Source organism: Tenrec ecaudatus, chromosome 13 (assembly GCF_050624435.1).
Source record: "Tenrec ecaudatus isolate mTenEca1 chromosome 13, mTenEca1.hap1, whole genome shotgun sequence".
Classification (NCBI taxonomy): domain Eukaryota; kingdom Metazoa; phylum Chordata; class Mammalia; order Afrosoricida; family Tenrecidae; genus Tenrec; species Tenrec ecaudatus.
This window is the reverse complement of record NC_134542.1, coordinates 67060754-67086237: the sequence shown is the minus strand read 5'-3', so window position 1 is coordinate 67086237 and position 25484 is coordinate 67060754. Positions and strand designations below refer to the sequence as shown.

Sequence of the window (25484 nt, the reverse complement as noted above, 5' to 3'; positions counted from 1 at the left end):
TGCCAAGTATTTGCAAAAATACTTAATATCAAAAGAGTTTTTTTGCTTCTGGAAAATCACTCCAGCACCCCCTCCCCCAAAAGTATGGTGTGGACCTTTGCCCATTCACCATTCGTCTGCATTTTTAGGAACAGATGAATATAATGTAGGGAATTACCTTTCAAGTTTAGCTACCAAATAGCAAAAATATGCAGAAAAACATACATGTAAAATCTATTGACAACATTAAGCTGAATAGAAAAGTGTATCACAGCTCTGTACTCGTTAGAATTCTAAGGAATACTCAGCTACAGAAACAAATAGCTTATTTGTTATTTTCAGTTACACTTTTAAGTGGGACACAAAGCTGTAAGTATCTGGCTGATTTTTCACTTTTTGATTAGTTTTTCTCTCTCTGAGAAGTTCAAGATTATTGGCTACCCTGATTTGTGTTGAGGAATGAAACTCAGTTTTTTAGATAGTAGGTATCTTGTAATACGGCTTTGAGATTATCATTCTGACATAATTATGGACTCATGCCCCATTCAGAAGATTGTGTTATCTCTCATTTAAACAATAAGATGCTCCATGGAGAGCTTGTCAAGCATTTCTTCTTGGATCCACACACTCGTGGAAGCACCAGTCAAGAAATCAAACAACACTTTATGTTGAGAAAATCTGCACAACACTTCTTTAAGGTGGTAAATGAGCAGACACCACTTTGAGGACTACAGTACACCTGCCCCTCCATGATAGTTCCCATTTCTTCAGATGCATGTGAAAACTGGACGAGGAATATCCAAAGAAGAATTGATGCATTTTGAATTAGGATGTTGGGAAAGCACAGTGAAAGGTCCGTGGACGGCCGGAAGGACAAGCATATCTGTCTTAGAAGAAGCACAGCCAGAGTGCTCCGTAGAAGCCAGGATGGTGAGTCTCCATTCATGGACGGTGGACATAGTCTCAGGAAGAACCAGCCCCTAGAGGAGGACATCATGGGTGGCAAAGAACAGGGTCACTGACAAAGAAGAAAACCCTCAGCGAAGGGCATCGCCAGCGGCTGCCACAGTGAAAGGGCTCAAACACAACAATTGTGAAGCTCGCACGGGCTGGGCCGAGCTTCGTTCTATTGTGCATCGGGTCATAAGTCAGAGCCACTCAGTGGCGCCGACCAACAACATTTCAGCCAAGTACTCGCTCGTGGAAGCTTTCTTCCTGTTTCCAAATTCAGTTCCCTACAGAGTTTAGAAACTATTTAAAATGCCATTGCGCTTAGACTGAAATACAGCATCTTGAAGGAAAACAGAAAGTAGTGTTGAGGACGATCGTGGTCTTTCAGTTGTTTACAGTTCATTTCGCTTTGTACCAGTGCTAATACACGTGATTCTCTACCCCTTGAACCACGGGGAAGACAGACTTGAACGAAAATGTGGCATAAGATGTTCCCTGTTTCTATTAGGCAATGCGTTTTTACAGGGTTGAATCCACTGTTCCAGCCCATTAGCATTATTCTTTCTAGATGTAGAAAACTATAATGATTAGGTGTGTGTCACACAGAATGGAACGCCAAGCTGCAGCTTTGAGTGTTTGTTGTGGTTGTTTGGGTGGGGGGCAGGGGTGGGTGTTGTGGTTGTTTGGGTGGGGGGCAGGGGTGGGTGTTGTGGTTGTTTGGGTGGGGGCAGGGGTGGGCTTTCAAACGTGGTATTACATCCAATTGGGCTTGAATCTGGCTGCTTTTGATGATTTAGTGATGAAGTTCTCATGGAGATTTTTTTTCCCTTCATCAGGGAAGTGAAAAGTTCATGCTTTCCTGCTACCTTCTTGCTAATTGCTAGGCAATTAGAGATGGGTTGTAACAGGTTTGGGGAAAATAGGCCCAAATAAAGCCTTATTTTGACTCACTAAAAAGGACTGAGAAATTACCTACTTACCGAGCTGGTTCACAGATTGGGGCGGGGGGCACAGAGTTGGGGGGGACATCAGTTTTACAAAGACAAGAGTAAAAGAACATCCACACTCGATATTTCTTTTGAAGAAGTGGGCGACAATAAAGAGCATCCTTTTAGCCAATTTCTTCAGTCCTATAGCTCCAGAAAGGTAAAAATTTTCTTGTACTGGGTGAATTATATTTTTCAAATCCTTTTCACGTATAAGAAACACCTTATGGAGTCTGTTTTAGAAAAAAGGTCCTACAATCCCAACCAAAATGCCAACTGGAAGACTGGATAACCATCCCCCTCAGGATGATTTCCACAATAGGCCGGTGCTCTCGGGCCTTTCACTGTACTTCAGGTGTGTAGATTCCCCTTCTTTCTGCCACAATTCCCCAACTTAAAGTTCGAATGCGTTTCAGGTAGTTAAGTTTTCAGTATGTAACTTCTAGCCACTGATAGTTTCAACATAGCCAATCAGCAATCTTTGACAAACTTTTGTAAAATTACAGTATTTTGTGTTGTTAGTTTCATAGCAGGAATCTCAGTTTGGGCTTCTTAATATTCCATTACCAGTTCCCAGTCAGGGGATGGAACAGCTTGCGCTCGGTAAGCTTTTGGAAAGGCCCGTCTCACTTTGTGAGGTCACTCATTCAGGTCTCTGGTAATGTGTTAGCCTGCCTCTCTCATAATGTACTTGATTTGGTCAGGAAGCTGTGGGGCAGTGATTGTATGGGGCAGAACACACCTACATCGCATTGAACATGCAGAGCCCTGATACCGTGACTCCAGAAATCAGTTATACCGCCAGTAAGTCTTTGATGGCAAGTAATTTTATCTTTTGTGAATTTTTTCACTAGGTATAAAGGAAGGAGAAAAAAAGAGCGGGGGGGGACTTTTCTTGTACTGAGCAATGGAAATGCTTTGAAACAAAATCCCATGCACATAAGGGCAGTCTGGTATATGGAAGGTGGGGGACGGGGGTAAGAACACCCAAGTTCTATTCCGGGTCCTTCCCTCCTCCCATTATCAGTCATGATAATAAGACAAGAAGCTGTTTTCTCCTCTGTAAAGTGAGGGAGATGCCTGCTTCTTTCTGTGAAGCTTATGTGAAATAATGTGTATATGAAGACCATGTAAATGATAAGATACTACCCAGATATGATTGTGTTTCTCCGTATTTTTGTTTGTACTTAAAAATAAATAGAAGAATGAACAGTGTAATGAGCTCTTCTAAGAATTCAGTTACTTAGTAACTTGGTATACGAGACATTATATTTTTAATTCTGAGAACCAGACAAGGCTACCCCTTTGTCGTGGAGTTGATCCACCCATTGACAGCCGTCCAGAACAGAATCAGGTTTTCCCCTGGCACTTCCAAGACCGTGCATCTTCACAGAAGCAAACTCTCATTTTCCTCCTATGGAGCCACTGGAGCATTGGGTAAGCCAGTGTTTGACCACTGCACCACCAGGGCTCCGAGTAATTCCAAGAAATGACATGACAGTTATAAATCCTCACATGTTTAGAAGTATCATGAAATGTTCATTGACCTAAATGATACATTTTCCATAAAAGTTTACTCGTTATATTCAGTAGAAAAATGACAAATTATGTTTAGTAGGAAAAAATTACCCCACTCTGAATTGCCAACCTCTGTACAGCTGTTGTGCTTATCTGTTAGTTAGTTAGAAAGCATGGACTATACTCTCTGGGGCCTTTTTCAAAAATCAACAACAAAACACACTTGGTTCAAGACTACACTGCGGTGTGGTAGCTGAACCAGAGCCCGACCCTTGCACAAAGTGTGGGGCGCAGCTGTTCAGCTGTTCGAGTATGCAGCACCCCTTCTTTGTCCGAGAGCTGCTCTGGAGACAACCTGGCTGCTTTGTGGGGAGATGTTCAGTAGAACGGGTTTGGGTGGCTGGGAGACCTGTGTGTAGCCATAAGGATTAGAGCAGTGGTTCTCAACCTGTGGGTCGTGGCCCCATTGGGGGGGTCAAGCGACCTTTCACGGGGGTCCCTAATTCATAACAGTAGCAAAATGACAGTTATGAAGTAGCAACAAAAATAATTTTATGGTTGGGGGTCACCACAACATGAGGAACTGTATTAGAGGGTCATGGCAGTAGTAAGGTTGAGAACCACTGGATTAGAGGAAGGCATGAGATTAATCTGCAGAAATTGCTTCTAGCCCAGATCTGGATTGAGACCCCAGATTTTTATTGTCTCGAAAATATCCATTCTAGAAACAAATCAGAACCTAGTATAATCCCAACTGAGTAAGACACTTGGTAAAAATGATTAAGCCCTCACTAATAGGCACCATTTCTGATGATGCCCGATAGAATCGGGAATTTGTACATCAAGGTTCTCTAGATGGATTTGGAGGCCGCTTTCCCAACGGCAAAAGAACTGCCCTCAGTCCTCCTGGGAGTTGGGAGCTACTAGATCCGTTGAGAGAAAGGTCTTTGGTGTTTTGAGATGAAAGTCAGGTAAGGAGAGGAGTCTAGGGTGATGCAAAGAAGACTGCCCTGGGTTCCCCTGCCTCCTTTCAGATGAGCCCTGCCCCCCACTAGACCGTCACTCCCTGGGCTGTAAAAGGAATGCTGGAATCAGCATTGCTTCCAAAGCACTAGCAAGCCTCCCACATCCACACAGAGGGCATGCCAAGGCTTTCTGCCATAGATATCTATGTATCTTACATCTATGTCGAGAGAGAGAGAGAGAGATACTGAGCAAACAGTTGACTACTAAATCGTAATGTTTAGTTGGTAAAGAAATCCTTTCAAAACATGATAGTCCTGAGATATTTCTAGCTCCAAGAGCCTTGAATGTGGAATTTAACGTGTGCTGAAGTTCATTTCACTGTGCCTTTGGGCAAATGGCTTTACCTGTCAGAATATATCCCTATTCACAAGACAGTTTTGTGAATTAAGCCAGGACATGTATGAAGATACTAAACCATAAAGCACCACATCCAAGTAGCACCTGAACGTCTCTCGGCGTTGTTCCAGCTGTGGCAGGTTAATAATGGGCTGTAGACTTCTGGGATCTTGGCTCACATTCCTGCTTTTTACCACACCACGGTTTGCAGTGTAGCCAGTTCGAAATCTCTCACGGTCCTTACTGTAGCTTTTCTATTCTGCTTTTCATACTAATGGAGACAAAGTCAGTATGGAATACAGTTCGAAGAAACAAAACGAGTGATGTGCGAGCCTGCGCTCTCCTTAATGAAAATGTCTTCTCAGAGAACTGACCACCGTACCTTCTAAGTGGTTATCCATATTCACTCGGCATCCCTGAGGTAGGGCAACTACTATGATTACTAAACCGTTTTACAAAAGAGGAGAGTGGTTTGAAGCAGCTTCTGAGGGGCTGATATGTAGCCATCTGCAAACTCAGTGTGATGTGCTGTAACAGAACCTGGAGTTGGGTGCTCAGGGGGAACACAGCAAGACTTCTCATTGGGCAAGCCTGATCTAGCTCAACTCAGGGTTTGTGGACATGCAATGATTCACAGTGTAGAAACTAGCCCAGCTAGGCTCATTTTAGAACTATGTTCTGAACCCAGCTACTGTACTGTCCTCACCATCTTAGTCGGCTAACAAGTCAGCCTTTCATTCAGATGAGCTTATTACACTCACTCGGTGCCCAATGCTTAGAAGACCACAAGCAACTTTGCAGGAAAGGGTGGTGGTAGGATTACTGTGTGACTTGTAGTGATTTTAGAACTTTTTACTGCTTTCCACTTTTTTTTTAATGGAGTTGTTCCAGCTTCTTGTCTTAAGCCTACAAAGGAGTATCTTGCCTTCTGCTGACCAAGAATAACTCAGCGAGGCACAAGCTTTCCACACACAGTTTTATGGGAGAAGAAGCCAGCTGATGGAGATGAGGCATGCGGCTCCGGTGTCAATTCAGGTGTCTTTTTCACTGACATATAGGATGTCCTTTTCCAGAAACGGGTCTCTCCTGAACCCGTGCCCATAACATGCCATGGAAGCAAAATTTCACCTGCATGTGATATTGAGAATGCTTGATATTTCTGCATCTGTTGCAATACCTTTCTTTGAGACAGGGACAAGTATGGGTTTCTTCTGGCTGGTTGACCAGGGAACCGCCTTCCAGATTCCTTTGGATAGACTAGTGGGTACTTCCTATGCTGCATCATTTTGTATACAGCGTTTCGGTCAATTCCTCGGTTTTCACTAATGCCTTCAGGGCAGCATGGTCTTCTTCCTTCATACCATGAGTTCTTGATCATATACCATCTCTTGAAATTGTTGAATATCATCCCATTCTTTTTAGTACCATGACTTTGTATATTCCTTCCATCTTTCTTTTCAAGATTATATCCAGAACAATCCTTCAGTATGCCCCTCCCCCAGAAGAATGCACTTCAGAGGACAGCACTGAAGCTACAGCTCAGGGGCAGAGGCTCATCTGATCAGAGCACACGGGAGCAAACGAAGAGGGAAGGAGAGAGAGTGGAGCACATCCTGGCCCACTGAGCCCCAAGGACGATATCCCTGCTCAGAGCAGACAATGCACAGAGAGGACCATAGAGCGGGCCCCACCACAAGACACAACATCCCTCACTGAAACATAGCGCTACAGGGGACAACAATGGAGACAGTGTGGGAATTGCGCCCAATCTGACCCCACCACACTGAAGTGAAACATTAAGGTCATGCAACAAAGCAGCAAGGTGAGCGAAGCATTTAATTCCCCAGGAAATAACAAAAACAGACTTCGGGGCCAGAGTGTGGCACCCCATCAGATTCAAGTGGAAAACACTCCCAAAGGTCAAAACAATAGACCTGGAACTATTTATAGGCTTTTCCTTTTTTGTCATTGGCTTTCTCTTTTGTTGTTTTTTTGTTTTTATTTTTTGTTGTTGGTTTTGTCTTCCTTGGTTGTTTTGTTTGTCTTTGCCTTGTTTTGCACTTATTAATGTCTGTGCATGTCTTATCTAGGTAAGATAGGCGGGATAAACAATTAGGAGAAGAAAACAATGGGACCAGTGATTCTGGGGGTACACTGGAGGAGGAAGAGAAGTGGGAGAAAGGAAGGGCAGAGGGTGGGGGTGACAACCAACCCAGGCACAAAGGGACAACAAGTGAACTGAAATCAATGGAGAGAAGGGCGTAGGATGCCTATTGGGCCTTAATCAAGGGCAATGTAGCAGTGAGGAATTGCTGAAACCCAAATGAAGGCCAAACATAATAGTGGGACAAGAGGAAAGTAAAAGGAAATAGAAGAAAGAAATAGGAGGCAAATGAGCATGTATAGAGGTCTAAATACAGGCATGTGCATATGTAAATATATGCAACGATAGGGAAATAGATCTATGTGTTTGGGCTGGTTCCGGGCCATGGAGCCCCTTCCCCCAGCCTCTCAGAAAGACAGGTTATCTGCTGGACTGTGCAGTCCCTCCCTGCCTCCAGCATTCCAAGGAGCTTATCTCTCTGGGCAGGGTCCATACAGCCCCCACCCCCTCTCAAGGCCAGAGCTGGACTTGCAGCCTCTTCCCCCACATTCCAAGAAGCTGGTCTGGGAAGAACTCAGACTCTGCAGCTGCACACCAGGAAGCCTTCCTGCTCCTTATTGGCCCAAGCACCAGCAGCTCTCTTCACCTTATTTACATATTTCCCTAACCCAAATCCTACAAATATCCCACTGGCCTACCCGGTGGGTGAGATTTCCCTGACCTAACTCATTGGGTCTCAGAAACCGCCCTGGAGCTCAAGATGCTCCTACCCCTTTCTCTGCTCTCCCTTCCCTCCTGGGAGCTCTCTCCCTACCCTAATAAAGCCGCTCTTAACGTCACATTCTTTGTCTCAATTCTGTCTCCATTCTGTGTTTCAGTGTTGACCTCTCACTATGTACATATGTTAAGTATTAAGGTAACAGATGGACACTGGGCCTCAACCCAAGTACTCCCTCAATACAAGAACACTGTTCCAATAACCTAGCATTCTGTGATGCTCAGCTTCCTGACATGATCGCTGAAGACAAAATGGGTGTATAAGCAAATGTGAAGAAAGCTGATGGTGCCCGGCTATCAAAAGATACAGTGTCTGGGGTCTTAAAGGCTTGAAGATAAACAAGCAGCCATCTAACTGAGAAGCAACAAAGCCCACATGAAAGAAGCACACCAGCCTGTGTGATCATGAGGTATTGATGGGATCAGGTATTAGGCATCAAAGACCCAGAACAAAAATCATACCAGTGTGAAAGGGGGGAGTGCAGAGTGGAGAACCAAACCCCATCGGTTAAACAATTGGATATCCCCTTACAGAAAGGTCACAGTTTGCACAATTGATATATGTATAGATTGTGATAAGAGTTGTATGAGACCCTAATAAGATGTTTTTTTTAAAAAAGCAAAAGAAACAAAAAAATAAATCTAACTTCCACTTTACAGGATTTTAACAGAGATGCCACAAAGAAATAACCAGATAAACAATTTGGGACTTTGTACAAGATAATTCTTCCCCAAAAGGTAGTGTTCTAAAAAGACAGTCATTAACCATTATCATAGAGGAACAATTCCAGAGTTAAAGAAACATCAAACATTCACAAAACCAAGCATAATGCATCCATCTTGACTAGATTAGCAGTTGAGAAGTTTGAATTTAGGTCGAACGGTAAATGATAGGATGTTACTTTTTAAAATGTGTGGTGATGGCATTATTTGGTTGAAGGCTCCTTACTGTTCACTGGAAGATTCCTGTTTCTCCAGAATGTGAGCAGAAACATTCATCGATAAAGCACCATGATATCTGCAACTAACTTTCAATTCATTCAGTAATAAAATGTACATATAAAGTAAGTGTGGGAACCAGCCTGTGTGATCAAGAGGTGTTGATGGGATCAGGTATCAGAAGATCAAAAGCAATTATATCGATGTGAAGGAGAGGGGTCAGAGTGGAGACCCAAAGACCATCTGTTGATAATTGAGCTTTCCCTCACCGAAGGGACACATGAGAGGGACGATTCGTCCAGGGTGCAATGTCACATCTACGAAACACACAACATTCCTCTAGTTCTTTAATGCTTCCTCCCCCCACTATCCTAGCCCCAATGTGACCCACAAATCCTGCTAGACCAGAGTATGTACATTGGTACAGATAAGAGATTTTGACACATGGAATCCAGGACAGATAACACTCTCAGAAACAGTAATGGAAGTAATGAATCCATGAAGGTATGGGGAGGGAGGGGGGAGAATGGAGGAACTGATAGCAATGATGGATGTATAACTCCCTCCAGAGGAACAAAGAAGAGAACTGTGGGTGAAGGGATATAACATATAAGATAGGAAAAAATAGTAACTATGTAATTGAAGGTTCACAAAGGCGATGGAGGGAATAAAGAGCTGATATCAAAGGGCTCAAGTAGAAAACATTTTGAAAATGATGATGGTAACATGTACAAGTTCGCTTGATATAACTGATGTATGGATTTTTATAATACCTGCTAGTGCCAGGTAAAATTATTTATACAAAAAAGGTGTGGGAAATACAAATATTTTCACTGTAAGTAAAAGGTCTTCAGGGGTTCATTTGACCTCTTTACACATTTTTGTAAGTTGGACAGTTTAAAAAATAAAAATTGGAGGAAAACTTCTTTCATAATCCTGCATGCCAAAAATATTTTTAAATACAATGTATAATAGCATCCAAATAAGTAAGGTACCTAGAAATATAACAAATGATGTACAAGATCTCTTTTATGATTATAAAATTTTATTGAGACATTAAAATAAAGAGATACATATATCATGTTCACGGATTGAAATGTCCACTATGATAAGAATGCAAATTGTCCCAAAATGGCTTATAGATTCATTACAACTCAAATAAAATCTTTTTTTATTCAAATAAAACCTTAACCTGCTTTGTTTTCAGAATAGAATTTGGCGAGCTGTTTCTATAGAAGAACAAAGAGCCCAGAAGAGCCACAAGCTTTTGAACAAGGTGAAAACAGTAAAAAAATAAAGCATTGATGATATCGACACTCGATATAACAGAAAGGCACTGAAAACAATGAGAGGCTGGCCATGTAAAATGCACAGTGCTAGGACAACAGACTAGCCATATAAAGCAGAAGGGGAAAAAAACCTCTAAAAAGAAGCTTCATGTCATGTGCTAAGGACAGTTCCAACTGGGATGAAATCTCCATATGACAGGCAAAACTACCGAGCATTTAAGAAGAAAATATGGGCTACCTTCATGACTTAGAAGAAAACCTTTTTGTTTAAAGAACAAAACAAAAAATGCTAAACTTAAAAGGAAATCCGATTGATACATTTGAAATTACTAAACTTAAAGCTGTAACAGCTAAAAAATACTGTAAAAAGGCAAGTAATACAGTTGGAAAGGTTTTCAAAACAAATAACTTAGAAAAGAACCCCTGCAAGTCAGTGAAAGGAAAAATGGACAGACTTTTAACAAATTTCATTCACCACAGAGAAACCCAAATGGCCAATAAAGAAAGATGTTATTACGAGCAAAATGCTAATTAAAATCACAGCGACACCATTATACATATACAAACTAAAAATACTAGTTTGGCATAAATTAAAGTGCCTGACAAGACACCCTGGGGAAAATATAAATCTGTATAGGAAATTTTGGAAACAGTTTGACATGCTTTAGTCGGGTTGAATATAATGTGGCGGGCAACTCTGTAATTCTACATACCCTTGGGTGTCTATCCTTAAAAGTTGTTTTTTAACTGCATACTCTAGAATGCAGATCCAAACTATCCATAGCAGCGGGAGTTGCAATGCCTCAAATGGAAAACAACCCAGTGCCCATCAGAATAAAATGGAAAAATAAATTGTAGTATATTTGTACAATGAAATAAACAACTATATATCATATAGATGAATCTTATAAATAGAATGCTTAGCAAAAGAAAAGAATTCTAAAAAGAATAGATACAATATAATTTCATGTGTATAAATTTCACAAACAGGGCCTGCGTATAGCCATTAGATGTGTATCTCCTATTCTTGTACGGTTCACCTGTACCAGAAAGCCTAGAAATGAAGAGTACGCTGGCACCCGAGGAAGAGAGGACAGTGAGGGGAGGAACACAGGAATGACACTTGGGGTGCTGATGAGGTCCTATTTCTTGACCTGGGTGGTAACATGACTGTTTATGATCGTTAAAAATATGTATATGAGGAGGTACCCCTCAAAATGGAATTTTTTTCAAAGCTATGTATTTAAATTGTTTTACAAAACAACCTTATCACCTTCGAAGTACTCTCCATTACACTTAATACATTTGTCAAATCTGCGATTCCATTCTTGGAAACAATTTTCAAACTCATCTGTTTGGATGGCTGACAGCACCTCCCTTGTTTTTTTCTTCATCTTTTCTAAGTTGTCAAATTGCTGTCATTTCATGCCCCTGTGCATTTGTGGAAATAAAAAGAAGTTGCATGGAGCGAAGGCAGGTGAGCCAGGTGTGTGGGGCAAGAGAGGTATGCTGCTTTTTGCCAAAAACTGGCACACTGAGATGCCTGTGTGAGCAGGTGAATTGTCATGGTGGCAAAACCTGTCACAAATCAGGCCTTTTTTGTCACACACTGATATGCAGTCTGACCTGGTGGAACAAACTACAAGCCAACATTTTCATCCATTCAGGAAGTTGACAGTTGTCCAGAATGATGTGTGTCATCAATCAACGTTTCACCTTTTTGAAACAAAACCACTCGTACACTTGAATTTTTCCCATGGAGCTGCCCTTGTAAGTATGTTCAACATCACAAGTTTCTGTGGCACTTTTCCTGAACAGGAAACAAATTTCACAGCTGCATGCTGTTCTCTTAAATTGGCCATTACAAAAAACGAGGTTCAAGCAAAACTGCTTTTACCAAAAAATTCACTGTGACGAGAGAGAACTTCCCCAGGTAATGTCACTGGGTGCACTAACTCAGAGCAAGTTGCTTGATGCTTGCCTAGAGGGAAAAAAATGCGTACTACGAAAGTTCCGCCTAGCAGAGGTTTTTCGGGGGGACCCCCTCATGTTTATAATATAGCATATAGTACTAGATAAAAGAGACATACAAGGAGCTAGTAAACATGAAAAAACATTCAACCTGATTAGTAATTAGGAAAATTAAAGCAATGATCCCCTCTCATGATCTGCCTCAAAGGTCAGAGACTGATAACACTCATTTCCGGGGTGAGGCTGCAAAGAAATAGGCATTATATGCTGTCAGTAGGAAAGTAAATGTCCAGAGTAAAGCCTTTTTAAAGAACAATTACCTATCCAATTGTAAAATCCTGTGAACTGCCGATTCCAATTCTAAATTATTATCCTCATACAGAAATACTAGCGCCTATAGACTCAAGATACATGTGTAAAGAAGTTTTCCCTCCCTAAGCATTGTATATAATGAGAAAATTTAATTGATGTCAGTAAATAATTGATGTAAGTAAATGTCAGTAAGGAAATATTTATGAACATATTATCCATGTAATGGCACACTATTTAAAAATAAATTATTTAAGCTATTTAAAAATAGTTATGAAAGATATGCAAAGATCGCTAAGATAAATCAAAGCAAGTCACATACACAGCACAATCCTGCTTTTAACATTTCAATATGTGCATGTGTTTATAGAGATGTACGGGAAACTGGCTTTCTGCGCTGATCGAGTGAAGGCAGGGAAGAGGGCGCATGGCGAGAATCGTGTGGCAGGATGGGTACATCCGCGAACTACTTGTATATTTTTATCAAGTGATTGTAGCAGAACAATTGCGTTGTTATGTATCCTATTCACAGAAAAACCAACGTATCTAGTTGGTTTTGAGTTTGATTTTTAACCTAGTTCTTTTGTTCCGGGACAGGCTGGAGAGAGCCTGTCGCTGTGGCTGCGGGGCTGTTCACCACCAACGGATGAGCACGGGGTTGGCTACGAGTGACTTGGTGTCTCCCCAGGCTGGCCTCTAGGAAATGCGTTTTCATACCCTGGCTCACAAGGCAGTAGCAAGTCTTCCCCCGAAGTGCTTTGCTCAAGTAAACAAACTCTGACGCTCCAAATCAAATCCTACCCATAGCCCAGCTGGGTGGACCTGGCTGTCCAGGTGCACGCTTAGCTTCACATTAGTAACCATACCCTTGGCCAGTGACTTTTGGAATAAGTAATTTGCATTTGGCCTCATAAGAATCTAGACCCAACCAAGTCATGCGACAGGGGCGGGGGAGGAGGGGGGGCAAGATCACAACAAAAAGCACGATCAGTTTACTTATGAAGGAAAAGTCGACTCGGTGCGTACATTTTGGTGTTTGTTTTATTTGTAACGGGATCGAACCCACGTGGAGGGGAGCTACCGAAGCACTCCTCCCTCTCCTGCGCTGGGTGTCGTCCTGGCTGTGTCACAGGAAGGCAAAACTTGGCGGAGGCTGAGACCCCTGGTCCCGCCCGCGCTGGCGGAGAGGGGCTGCCGGGCAACGCCTTTGGGCCGACGATGGGAGGACCCTGCCCACACGGGTGAAATACAAATGCAAGCGCCACTCGCACAAGGCACCCGCCGGCCCTCCGGCCCCACTGGCACACACCTTTCCAAAGTACCTCGTACTCAAGGTAATCATGTCAGCACCTGCCCTCCTTACGCCTTCTGTCCAGAGCAAATGCCTCTGGATCCCAGGATGGAAAACACACTGAATTAAAGGCGTCTCATGTTGCTGCTTAACCACCACTCACTAACAGGAGAATGGGTTTCGCTTTAATACATTTATTTTCATGTGATTCTTTTTGTTTTTTTTTAAACGTGATTCTCAATAAAACACTTTCAAAACGTCCTGTCCATTTCCAGCCACTGGGAACGGCGTTACATAGCTATCCAGGTGATCTGTGGGGATGAGGTGCCGAGGTGTCTGTACAAAGATGTACAATATGTACAGTCGCTGCAAGTGCCAAGCGGTGCGAAGCAGAGGCTAGAACACTACACTGCATGCCAAGGCTTAGAAAACATTTCATCACGTAGGACTGAAGCTCGGCCGGTGTCCCGTCTCCCCCCGCCCCCCTCCCCGGCCAATGGTTACTTTATACACAAATACAGGTATATGTCATACAGAAAGGGCGCTCGGACGCGTGCTCAGCCAGCACCATGCAGCTGACTGGGTCCCGCACAGGGCTGCTCCCCGGGCCACTCTCCCCTCGGGATGCCATCGTCACTGAGCTGCCGGCCTGGGCTGGGCTACTGCAGCGCTGGGAGATTTAAACTTTGGGAGATAAAGGCCAAACTTGTTTTCGATGCCCGCAAAAGTGGCTGTGGCGAGTCTGTATCCGCCGATGTGATCGGGGTTGGCGGGAGGGAGGTCTGCGATGCGCGATTTAGGGGTCGGTTCCGAGCCAGACGGTTTGCTGTGGACGGGAAGAAGCACGTGGTTAGTGAGCCCGCAGTCTGCGAGGGCAGCCGCCACCGCCCCTGCAGTCGCCCCCTTGGGCTGCAGCACCCGCACATACTTGACATGGAGAAAGGGCCTCGGCGCCAGCGCTTAGATCAGACACCAGGAGAAAGCCCACTCGGGCACTAACCCAAGTGCGCTCTGGAGAGGGGATTCCTGATTCGTTTTCTTTTCCCTTTTTTATTTTTTAATCATTTCACTGGGGCTCGACAACTCATCACAATCCATCCATCCATCCATCGTGTCAAGCACATTTGTTGCCATCATCATCCTCAAAACATTTTCTTTCTACTTGAGCCCTTGGTATCAGCTCCTCATTTTCCCCTCCCTCCCCGCTCTCCCTTCCCTCATGAACCCTTGATAATTTATAAATTATTATTATTTTGCCCATACTGATTCATTTTCTGTAAATTTTTTGTGTTTTCCAAAACTTCTGCACCGAGCACAGACTAAATTAAGCCGACGCCTTTTCTTGTGATGTTTTACCTTGAGATCACTTTTAACTTCCAACAGAGTCGATGCACAGACTTTCACTGAAGTCGCTCAAAGAGAAAGTGAGTCCATTCTTCCACCCCGGGGGGCGGCGGGAGCACAAGAAAGGGTGAAGCTGAGCATTCCTACACAGGGACTTACGGTGGCACTCCCTTCTTTGTGCAGGTCCCTCCGCTCAGCGGTTCCTCGGGCAACACCCTAACTTGGCTGTAGCAAGGCTGCCTCGGGGCCTGTCTTTCCCTCCCAGCAAAGCCAACACACATCCCTCTGCTACCCAGGCAGCAAGCGTGCGGAGCACCAGGCCGCGCACAGGACCGTGCCTGGGCTAGACCTCCTAGGAACTATGTTCGTGGACACAGCCTCTCTGAACCTATTGGTTTGGGGGTGTCCAACCCTCCCCCGCAAATCAGATGTAGCAGCCTCTTTATTTAGTGATTTGAAAGATGAAATCATCATTGGTGTAAAAAGGGTTTAAGTCTCTGAGAGAAAGTTCTCAAAAGCGTCACTCAGGAATGTTTACCTTCCTTCAGGGGAGAGGCCAGAAAGGAGGTCCTCCTTTAAAACGCACAGCCTAAGGTCCGAAAGCCAGGGGCTCAGGGTTTGCTGTCATTGAAAGCCCACTTGCTTGCTCTCCCAGCATTTTAGTTTGCTGCCACCCTGTCCCTCCCCGAAGGCTGTCTGATGTCACCCTGGCAAGGCCCCACTCTCTGAGCATAACAGCCTCTCGAGAGCGCTGCTGCCCCAAGGATGCGGGCCCCCAAGAGCTGTTCCCAAATGGGGTGCACAGAACAGGACAAGGCTGCCGGCGCTTGGGGACCGGCCTGAGCAGCGGCACTTACAGGCCTCCAAAGTCAATGTAGAACCACCGCTGGAGAAGCTCGTAGGTGAGCAAGGTGACGCCAAACTGAGGAGAGGACCGAAACACTCGAGCTGCAAGACAGGTGGGGGGGGGTCGAGGTAAGACCACGCTGGCCGTGACATAGACAGCCCCCCACACACATCCCCACAGTGGGAGCCGGATGCGAATGCCAGGTCACACGACCCCAGCCCCTACCTGCCGTCCCTTTCCAGAATGCCGAGGGTCCTTCTTCCCTGAGGATCTTCCTGAAGCAGTCCACGACACCGCTGTAGGTCGTCTGGCCCGCGCGGGCGGCCACTTGCAGTCTTGTCTTGATGACATCAGCAGGGGTCACCAGGGAAGCCGCAGGCACACCTTCCGGGAGATAGTGGCATTCAATCTCCAAGGTCCCTTATCAAGGGGCAAGAGGCTGCCGACACCCCCCACCCCTCCACACACACACACCACCAGCAACAATAGCCACCTGATGGGACCTCTAAATTCCCTAAGGGCCCTGAGACAAACACACACACACACACACACACCAGTACTCATGAAGAGGGTGACATGGAAGCCAGAGCAGATCTCTGCGCTTCCTTCTAGATGAGGACAATGGCTCTAGACTGAGGCATCTTACAGCACAGAGAGAAGCAGAGAGAAGGCAGCAATAGTAACAGGTCAACTCACCTTCCCTCTCAGGCTTTGCTATCTATTCTTTTACCTCTTTTCCCCCTTAAATAAAACACAAGTGTTTCCGTGCATAACAGGAAACAAAAGGATGACGTCAATTCATCGCACTGTTTTTGTCAGTCTGGCTATGCTCGGAGGTCCCACGGGCCCTTCACCTGTTTGGGGCCTAACGGGAGAGTGGAGCGTGACTCTCGCCTGACAGTCATTCCAGCTGCAGGCCGGGTGATGAGAGGAGGACAGTGGGCGAGCTGACTGCGGACAGGCTTGACCACCCTGTGGCCATGTGGAGATTGATTGGTCCGCAGCAGGACACAGAAAATGGATTTCACGACCACACTGTTTACTTCTCAAACAAGCCAGGGAAGCAAGGGAAGATACTTCGTTTCTCCCACTGTATCCTCTCCAGATAGATGGAGTCGGGGAACTGAAGGGAGGCGCTTTGCTAGAAAACTCGGAGACCATGCAAATACCTCCCCCAGAGGAGCCTGGGTAAGCCGCCCGCCTCTGGGGGCAGGGTTCTGCGTGTTCTCCGTCAGTGCCTGCCAGCAAAGCTTTGCTGGAGAAAATTAGGAAAACTCCGCTCTCATTCTGAAACCTGACATCAAATGTCTGTGGGCAAGAAGTTGGTGCTGACAGTTTCATGGAAATGTTTATTTGGTTCAGTCAGGCCCTGGCAAAGTGCCTGTCTGCGATTAGACTGTTCTTTGGCTGTTGGCTGTCAGCTGGAAAACACAGGGGAAGCCTGTGGGGAAAATACCGGCCCCCTTTGAACCCAAGGCTTTGGTGAGGACAGGAGTGGGGCTGGACAGACGCTCAGAACCAAGGACTGAAAAGACAGCATTTGCTCCTGGGCAGTCTATGTTTAACATGCAGCCTGTTAACTTAAGGTTAGAAGTTCGAGTCTGCCCAGAGGCACCACAAAAGACAAGCCTGGGGATGTGCCTCTAAAAAGCATCGGCCACTGAAAACCCTGCAGAGCTCGGGAAAACTCTGACACATGACTGCGCGGGGTCGCCTAGGGTGAGGACTGGCTGCATCTGGTAGCAATGGTGGCATCAAACTGAAGCCAGAGGCACAGGTAAGAGCCCAAAGCTCCCTAGGAGAGGTGCTTAGTCATCACAGGTCACCTCGGTTCACGGTCCAGGAGAAAGATGACACACTGTCCCCACACCACCACACACTACAGTGCAGGACGCACCCAGGCTGTACCGCTGGCCTGGCCAGGACCACCAGGGAAGGAACCCAGCAAGCCGGAGTCACTGGGTGAACAGGCGCTGGCTGGGCAGGGGCAGTGAGCATCTGGTCTCTCCACATTTCTTCCCTGACGGGTGGGCAAGCCTGTCCTTTGTCCTTCCTCTGTCACCTGAGTCCTGGATGCCTGGCCCTCCCTTCAAGACACCCTGCACCCCGTGAAGTTATGAGACTCTTCTTTCAGGCGGAAGCTTTTTCGTACCTCTTCTGGTACCTTTGACTAGATAACTTTTTCATTTACTCCTCTGACATTTACTGAGCTCTTAGAAGGAGCTGTGGTGGCGCTGACAGGTAAGCCTTGAACTGCTAACCACAAGGTTGGAGGTTCAAACCCACTGGCCTCACCTCACCTGGGAAGAGGGACAAGACTGTTCAGCCTCGGGCACTCTAATCAGGGTCAATAAAGTCACAATTGACACCATAGCAGTGGAGTTATTATTACTATGCTCTGGGGGCACCAACAGTGTGTGTACTCGATGACTACCAGAGGCTGTTGGGTCAAATCCACCCGGTCCCCGTGGCAGCCAGCCAGCATGGAAGGCAGCCCCACTGTAGTCCTGTGTGACAGGTCCCCTCTGCAATGCTACGGGGTTCCATCACTTGTCACCGACTTGACGGTGATGGGAAAGCAGGCATTGACAGAGGGAGCTTCCAGCCCAGTTGACACAAACTACCACTAGGATTACACAAGCCTCCGGGGTCACAAGAGGTGCCAATCACGCTCTGGGTGGGCTGCTGTGCCTATGGGCTGTGCTGCCCGCTCGGGCCCAATGCTGGGCATGACAGGACAGCTAGGGGAGCTCCTGGGCCTGACGGAGACACAGGGGGAGGGCCCGTGGGCCACACATCCCAGTGGGGACACCAAACCCACTGATGTGACAGAGAACTTTTCCACCTTAATGCTTAGTTTGTCTTCCCCCAGTGTTTCAGGGGCACGGGAGGCTAAGAAACGCGTTGATGATGAAAGCCCAATTTAGATGGGCAGATCTAATTTGGCTCCAAGTTGCTAAGCTGCATTAAGCTGTTTATCCACATTATGCAAATGTAATTAACTCTCATCAGAATTACTGCACATCCCACAAAGGAGGAAAAAAGTGCTCATATTTAAACGGAGTCAGATACAAACAATAACCCCTCCAGAAATGAAGGGGGGAGGTCCATGGAGAGTCGGGGCTGCTTACGGAGAATGGGGGAGAGCTCTTTTGGTTAAAAAAGAAAGAACAAAAAGGAGTTGTAATTACCTGCCATGGCTCCAGCTGCCAGGAGATTTAAGCCTCCCACGCGTCCGTTTTCATCCGCCAGCAGCAGTTTGCAGTGAGCGTACACGGGAAAATAGATGGCAGAGAAGGGAATGTCTCGGAGGAAACACGCTTTGGCACCCTGTCACGCAGTGAGGAAATAGGGCAAAACAGTTGTGTAAACAGAGTGAATGCCCCAGGGGGAGCCGGGGGCTCTGGGTGACAAGCCAGCTGTCCCTCCAACTGCACTGGGACTGAGGTGGAAGGAGAGGAGCTCAGAGCTGGTGGGTGGCAGGGGACGTGTGTGGCCCAAAGTGGGAAGGGGAGCCTGGCGGCCTCGAGCTAGAGACTGGGGCATGCCAACAACTCTTACAATGAAGACTTTTCTCGAGATTCCATCACGGACTCGACTTTCAAGGCAAATATGGTTTCCAGTTCTCAAACCTACAGGCTCTGCTTGTTCGGTCTGGCTTTGATGGAGCCCGTAAGAGTCCTGAAGTCCCAAGATTAAGGGCTTGATTCCCAAGTAAAGGCAACTGAGGAACTGAAGAACCAGGTCAGTGAAGTGTGCCAGGAAGGACGATATCGGGAAGTGGAAAGCACAAATCCTTCCTCAATCCCTGTGTCCTCAACCGAGGAGGGAGGCGGCGGCCACAGAGGAGCTGACTCCCTGGCCTGGGGGGGCTGTCTTGGTGACGGAGGTCTCCCCGACACCTTCCCCAGCTTTGTCAGTGCCCAGAGCTAGTCCACGGCCCAGGGCACTGTCAAGCCAGACAACCGGCCACCTCTAGCACCTGCTCCCCTAACAGCTCTGTTGTTTAAAAGGTAAACTCAAAGAATAAAAAAATAAAATAAAAAGCCAGGGCTCCGCAGAGGAGGGTGCAGCGAGCAAGACTGTGAAGCAGGTCAGTCTCCGAGGGAAGTCCATGTGCCACGGCCTCTGGAGGGAGGCATCACCGCTGTGCAGTTCGCCGGAACATCCCGGAGCTCAGGGATTCTAATCTAGGGAATTACTCATTTCTAATTTGCAGCTACAGAAACAAATTTACACATTACAGCAGCGATGGAGCTATAAATAAGTCAGATGCTTCGGCAACAGTCGGGGCTACATTTAGGCGGTCCCCTCTTCCTCCAGGCAAGGGAATGAGAGCAATAATAGCTTCTGCCCCATTACCTCTGATCTGTAATGATGGGGCACGTGTACCTGCCGGAGCGAATCTGGTGACTGGCGTTTGGCTAAAATACAATACAGTTCTGTTGATTTGTTTCTTTCTCTTTTTTCTAAATGGAATTCATTATTGACAAATCCCACCACTTAACTTCTTAAAGACTTATCAGTCCTACCAAACTCGACTATGGTTTGACCGTGGTCAAAGGGAGATAACTGGGAGGCGATTCAGGTTCACAGTAAACATGAAGACTTCTTGGGAAGTCTGAAACCAGCCCAACGAGCAGTAGAAGCCACAAGACAACTCGGGGGAGTGCTCGCCTCTGATTTTTCCGTTTTGTTGTACTTTTCCGGAACGACCCTGCTGGACAAGCCCCTTTTCAAAGTGGGAGCCTGGTCCCCTGGGGGCGCTACCCACCTTGTACAGACCGAAGAGGCCCAGGTCTCGGAGGACATTGAGGGCGCTGACTCTGGGGCCTGTGGTGATCTCCCCGGCCACCTGCAGGCGGATCTTCACGATCTCCAGTGGGTTCGTAAAGATGACCTGGGAGCCGCCAGCCTGCGGGAGAGAGGTAGGAACACCTTTCCACGTGGGGCCAGCTGGCAAGGGGCGGAAGGAAAATCCAGGAACGCCTCCCTGTCTTACCCCCTCCCCTCCCCCTCCGCACCAGCAAGGCGGGCCAGTGCGCCGCTGGGACCATCTCAGCCCGGTCTGTGCCGGGTTTGTTTCTATTCAAGATGTCAGGCGTGTTTCTCGGACCAGTCTTTCCAGGAGGGCCACACCTACCCTCCACATCAAGGCAGCTAAACTCATACACTTGCTTGGAACACAAAAGCGAAGCCAGATGTGACAGAACTAATTCCCCCGTGAAAAGGCGCCAGACGACGGCAGAAGACTCATCTAAAAGTATGCCCGGAAACCTCGCGTGTCCACCTGCAGTGTTTCTCCTTAGCAGGGCCACTTGCTTCCCCTCAAAGGGTGGGAGGCTTGCACCCAGAGGAGCAGTCTCCGGCTCCGGTCTCTCCACTGCTTTACACTCAGCAGAGCTCTGAGAGGCCCACAGCCACCCCCAGCCAAAGGGACACCCAAGTTCCACTCTCCCTCCAGGACAGACCCGAGAAACTCCTGAAGGCAGAGCTGGGAAACAGCATCCCTAGCCATCAAGAGTACAACGCCCGTCACCCTGCCTTCCACTCCGGCCCGAGAGCAGGGACAGAGAGCTGAATGGGGTAATGAAGGGCTGCCTCGGAAATCTGTTCACTAGGAGAGAGGGGGCCGAATGTTTCATAAGACCACCGCTAACTTTCTTTGGCTACCGTAAGCAAGGGAAAATGTGTATGACCATAAAAACATTACACATGTACATGCACATTATTCATTGTGCAAATGTCCACTTGCACATCTCCATCTCAAACTATAGCTGTTTGTACTTATGTGACCATCACCACATTCCCAGAAGGCATTCTTAGGGATAATATTTTTAAAAAGTAATGTTCACGAGGAACAACAGAAACGTGGGTGAATGGAGACAGCAGCTGGTGCTGTCAGGTATGAAATTAATAATTTATAAATTACCAAGGGTTCATGGGGGAACGGAGGGAAAAAATGAGGAGCTGATACGAAGGGCTCAAGTAGAAAGACAATGTTTCGAAAGTGATGATGGCAACAAATGCACAAATGTGCTTGACACAATGGATGCATGGATGGGTTGTGATAACAGTTGTACGAGCCCCCAATAAAATGATTTTTAAAATAATGATCACATTTGTCTAGAACACAAATGCTTACAACACTTGCAGGGAAACCTAGATAGCCAATGTGCATTTGCCTTTTTTTTTTTTAAGCTCTGAGGTTTGACCTCCCATGTAAAATAGAAACTACAGATGTAGCATTAATACTCGTTCCCAGTGATGCAATTATATACTAACTGCACAGCACACATGTGACATGTAGGCCTCTTGGAGGACCGGCAATTCCACAAGCCAAGCAAAGGCCACCAGAAACAAAACCATAAAACCCTGTGCAGCTTTCAGGTCCAATCTTCCAAAAGCCACGGCTCTCCCACATGCCCTGCCAAAGGAAGATGGGACACCTTTCAGGCCACACCCCTAACTCTCCTGGGACTTTACGCCGCCACCACCCCGCCCCAGCCTCTTCATGAAATACCTGCCAGTCCCAGATTCCCAGGGCGGACACTCCTTGTCTTGGGCCGAGCAGGGAGCAGGGAGGTGTAAACTTCTGCATTCTCTCAGCTTACAGCAACTCCCAACGCGACACAATCCAGACCACTAGCACACAGGCGCCCAAACAAGCAACACACATATTGACCCGATTTTACATGGTGATTTGCCTGCGCTTCTCTCTGCTAAGGTGTCGCTCTGCAGGCAGGAGGAAGCATTTCAATGTTTCAATCTAAGCAAACAAACACTTTCAAAGGGGGTGCTGAGTGACAAATGATGTTGAAATGACCATCCAAGTTAGGGCTCCCGTAGCTTGTATTAAAGACCAAAAGCAATGGAGAAAGTTTCGGACGTTTCCCTGAAAGCTCTTGTTTAAATCATGCTTGCAAAGACCGTCTTTGGGGAGTGTGCTGTCTGTGTACCCTACAGCAGACTGAAAAAGGAAGGAAGAAAGGAAGGAAGGAAGGAAGGAAGGAAGGAAGGAAGGAAGGAAGGAAGGAAGGAAGGAAGGGCCAGGGATTTTTCTTATAATTCTGAAGACTTGACGCCACCAGATGATGCCAGTCACTGGGTGCTCGTCACTAAACATGGACATTAACGAATTCTAGGCACTTTCCTGTTGTCAATCATGAGAAAATTGTGGCATCCTGTAGATCAGAGAGTACACCCTCACCCACAGCTCCCTTTCCCCCTCCGACTGCCATGGACCCGAAGAAGCAACTGCCCCACTCATAGCGACCCTGTGTGTGACAGAAGGAAGCACCTCCCGGTCCGAATGTGACAGCCACTGTGTCCATCAACTTGTCCAGGGTCTTCCTCTGGTTCGCTGCCCCTCCCTTGACCAAGCACGATGTCCTTTTCCCGGGCCTGGTCTCTCCTGACAGCACGTCCCTTCAGCGTAGCAGAGATGAAGCCGAGCCGTCCTCGCCTCTGAGGAGCATTCTGACCAGCCTGCTTTGTTCGTTTGTGTCCTTCCAATATTGCCCACCACCCCATAATTCAAATGCGCCGAGTCACAGTGTCGGACTGACCTTTGACAAGCAGATCCCCCAGGCCTCTCTTCCAGGGCACAGCTTTACAAATGGAAAGTGGGCCGCAACCTTGCATGGAGGCGGGTGGGACAGGAGCAGGAGTGGGGCTACTGACAGTAAACATGAAATCCTGAAGTCCCCTGCTGTAAGGTTGAGTTTGAGCTGCAGGCACCCTACAGGACAGAGTCAGGGTGCTCCCGGGTTTCTGAGGTGGTGACTCTTTATGGGAGCTGACGGTCACATGTTTCTCCATCAATGAGCGCCAGCGGAGGCCTGCCGGGCAACTCCCGGCGCTCGACACACCGTGCACTCAGGCTTCTTCAGCACACAGCGATGGAGCGTGACCATCCAAATGCCGAACTGCAAAATTAAAATGCCGGGCCTTTTCCATGGGGGAGGAAAAACAGTACCGATGCTTTTTCGAATATATGTTTGCAGTTTTTAATCGCAACAAAAACTTCAAGCGCCCAGTAGGAAACCATAATACATTCTTACCCAGATTCTAAAACTAGGCAATGAAGTCATGTCAAATGACATCAACAGAGAATAAAATATTAAGTACACATTGGTACTCAGAATAGTTTATCAAAATGAGAATCGTTTAAAGGTTAAACCACTGGTTCCCTCGTGGAGAAATTGAGTAGCTGGAATAAAAGTTCCAGGGCATATCCTATCAACCTTTTAAATTCTGAATCCTACAAATATATTCACTGTATATATATATTCACATATATATACATAAAAGACAGAGAACTGTCTTAGAAACAATGGCTCCTTTATAAGCCAGGCTAACCTCTCTGACACATTCTTCCTGATGATAAATTTGGTAATTTATATGTGCCAAATATATTAAAAAACAAAAACATCAGCTCATACTAGTAATCTATGTATCCCAAGTTTAAACAAATAATCTTTAAAATCTACCCACATATATATGCACATCGAGAACACCAAACCAACTGAACTCAGTGCCATGGGGTTGATTCGAAACCCTCGCAGACTTGAAGAACAGGCTGTGAGCTCCCAAGACTCTTTACAGAAGTAGAAAGACCTGTCTGCCTCCCTTTCGGCGGCTGGTGGTTTCAAACTGCTAACCTTGTGGTTAGTAAGACAGGACTTAACCCACTACACCAGCCACCATGCCCCACGGCTAGTGATACGCAAACATGAAGATACAGATACAATTTTACATTGAGCTACAAGGAGACACAGATGATAGTCTTCCATGGACACTGTTGGACACCTGGTGTTGTATTAGACAATATACCAGTCACGGTGGAAATTAGCTTTTCACCCTGTAGTTCCTATATTTCCCCTCGTTAAATTCGCTGCTTCTTTTATTAAAGACAGACAAGCACTGATATTAACACACGTGCTTTTCTATTCCAGCATCGTCATTTCTCTGTTCCAGAACTGAATTACGAAAGACATGCAAAGGGAAGAAAGTCCTTCTGAATAAGGGTTACCCCATATGACAGGGCTGGGAGCAGGTAAAAGCTTCCATTTCACCTTGTGTCACTCGTTTAAAAAAATTTTTTTTAATGTGAGAAAATAAACCAACTAACGCTGACAGGAAGATCGCGGCCGCAGGATGCTCTACTGAGATGCCCCCACACCTCCAACGTGCCTGAGGCTGAGGGGCGGTGCACAGGAGGAAGCCTCTCCCACCTCCTGCCCTCACAATCCCACCCCAGGGGCCGAGCCCACGAAGAGGCAGGAGACGGAGCCCCATCTGTGTAAAGCCCCTGCGTACCTGTCCTTTGGATCTGCTGCTTCTCCAGCTTAGAACTATCCCCCCGCCCTCGAAATGTCCACTCTGAGCAACTCGTGATCACATCTCCCCTGAGAGGAGATAAACTCCAACTTCAATTTGTTTAAGGACCACAGCAGCTCCCGGAGCAAAGGGAGAAAATATAAGGATTTTAAATAATCAGCCACAGAATTAGTTGACGGGGGTGGGGGTGGGGTGGGGTGGCAACTGGGAGCCCTGGTGGCTTCGTGGTTCCGTCCTGGGTTGTGACCCCACCGGGCAGCAGTTGGGAACCACTTGATGCTCTGAGAGAGAAAGACGGGGCTTTCTACTTCTGAAAAGAGTTCGTCTCGGAAACCCACAGGGGCAGTGCTGCCCTGTCCTCTAGGGTCGCGAGCAGTTGGAACGGACCCCATGACAGTGAGTTTGGTCTTTGGGGAGTAATGGAAACGAGGCAAGTCTGCCGCGAAAGAGTTGTTTGTTTTGTTTAAATCATTTT

General features: G+C 46.6%; 1 protein-coding gene across 2 annotated transcripts in view; it reads right to left on the bottom strand.

Annotated features, from left to right (window-relative positions):
• Nucleotides 1-13650: 13650 nt before the first annotated feature.
• SLC25A12 (solute carrier family 25 member 12) overlaps nucleotides 13651-25484 on the bottom strand; it is a 91458-nt gene continuing 79624 nt past the window's right edge. For both annotated transcript variants that reach the window (XM_075529289.1, XM_075529290.1), the window contains 5 exons: nucleotides 20442-20582; nucleotides 18859-18997; nucleotides 15893-16051; nucleotides 15678-15768; nucleotides 13651-14302 (listed from right to left, as the gene is read on the bottom strand). In XM_075529289.1, coding sequence (XP_075385404.1) covers nucleotides 14110-14302; nucleotides 15678-15768; nucleotides 15893-16051; nucleotides 18859-18997; nucleotides 20442-20582 — 723 coding nt within the window. In that variant the 3' untranslated portion in view covers nucleotides 13651-14109. The remainder of the gene's footprint in view (nucleotides 14303-15677; nucleotides 15769-15892; nucleotides 16052-18858; nucleotides 18998-20441; nucleotides 20583-25484) is intronic.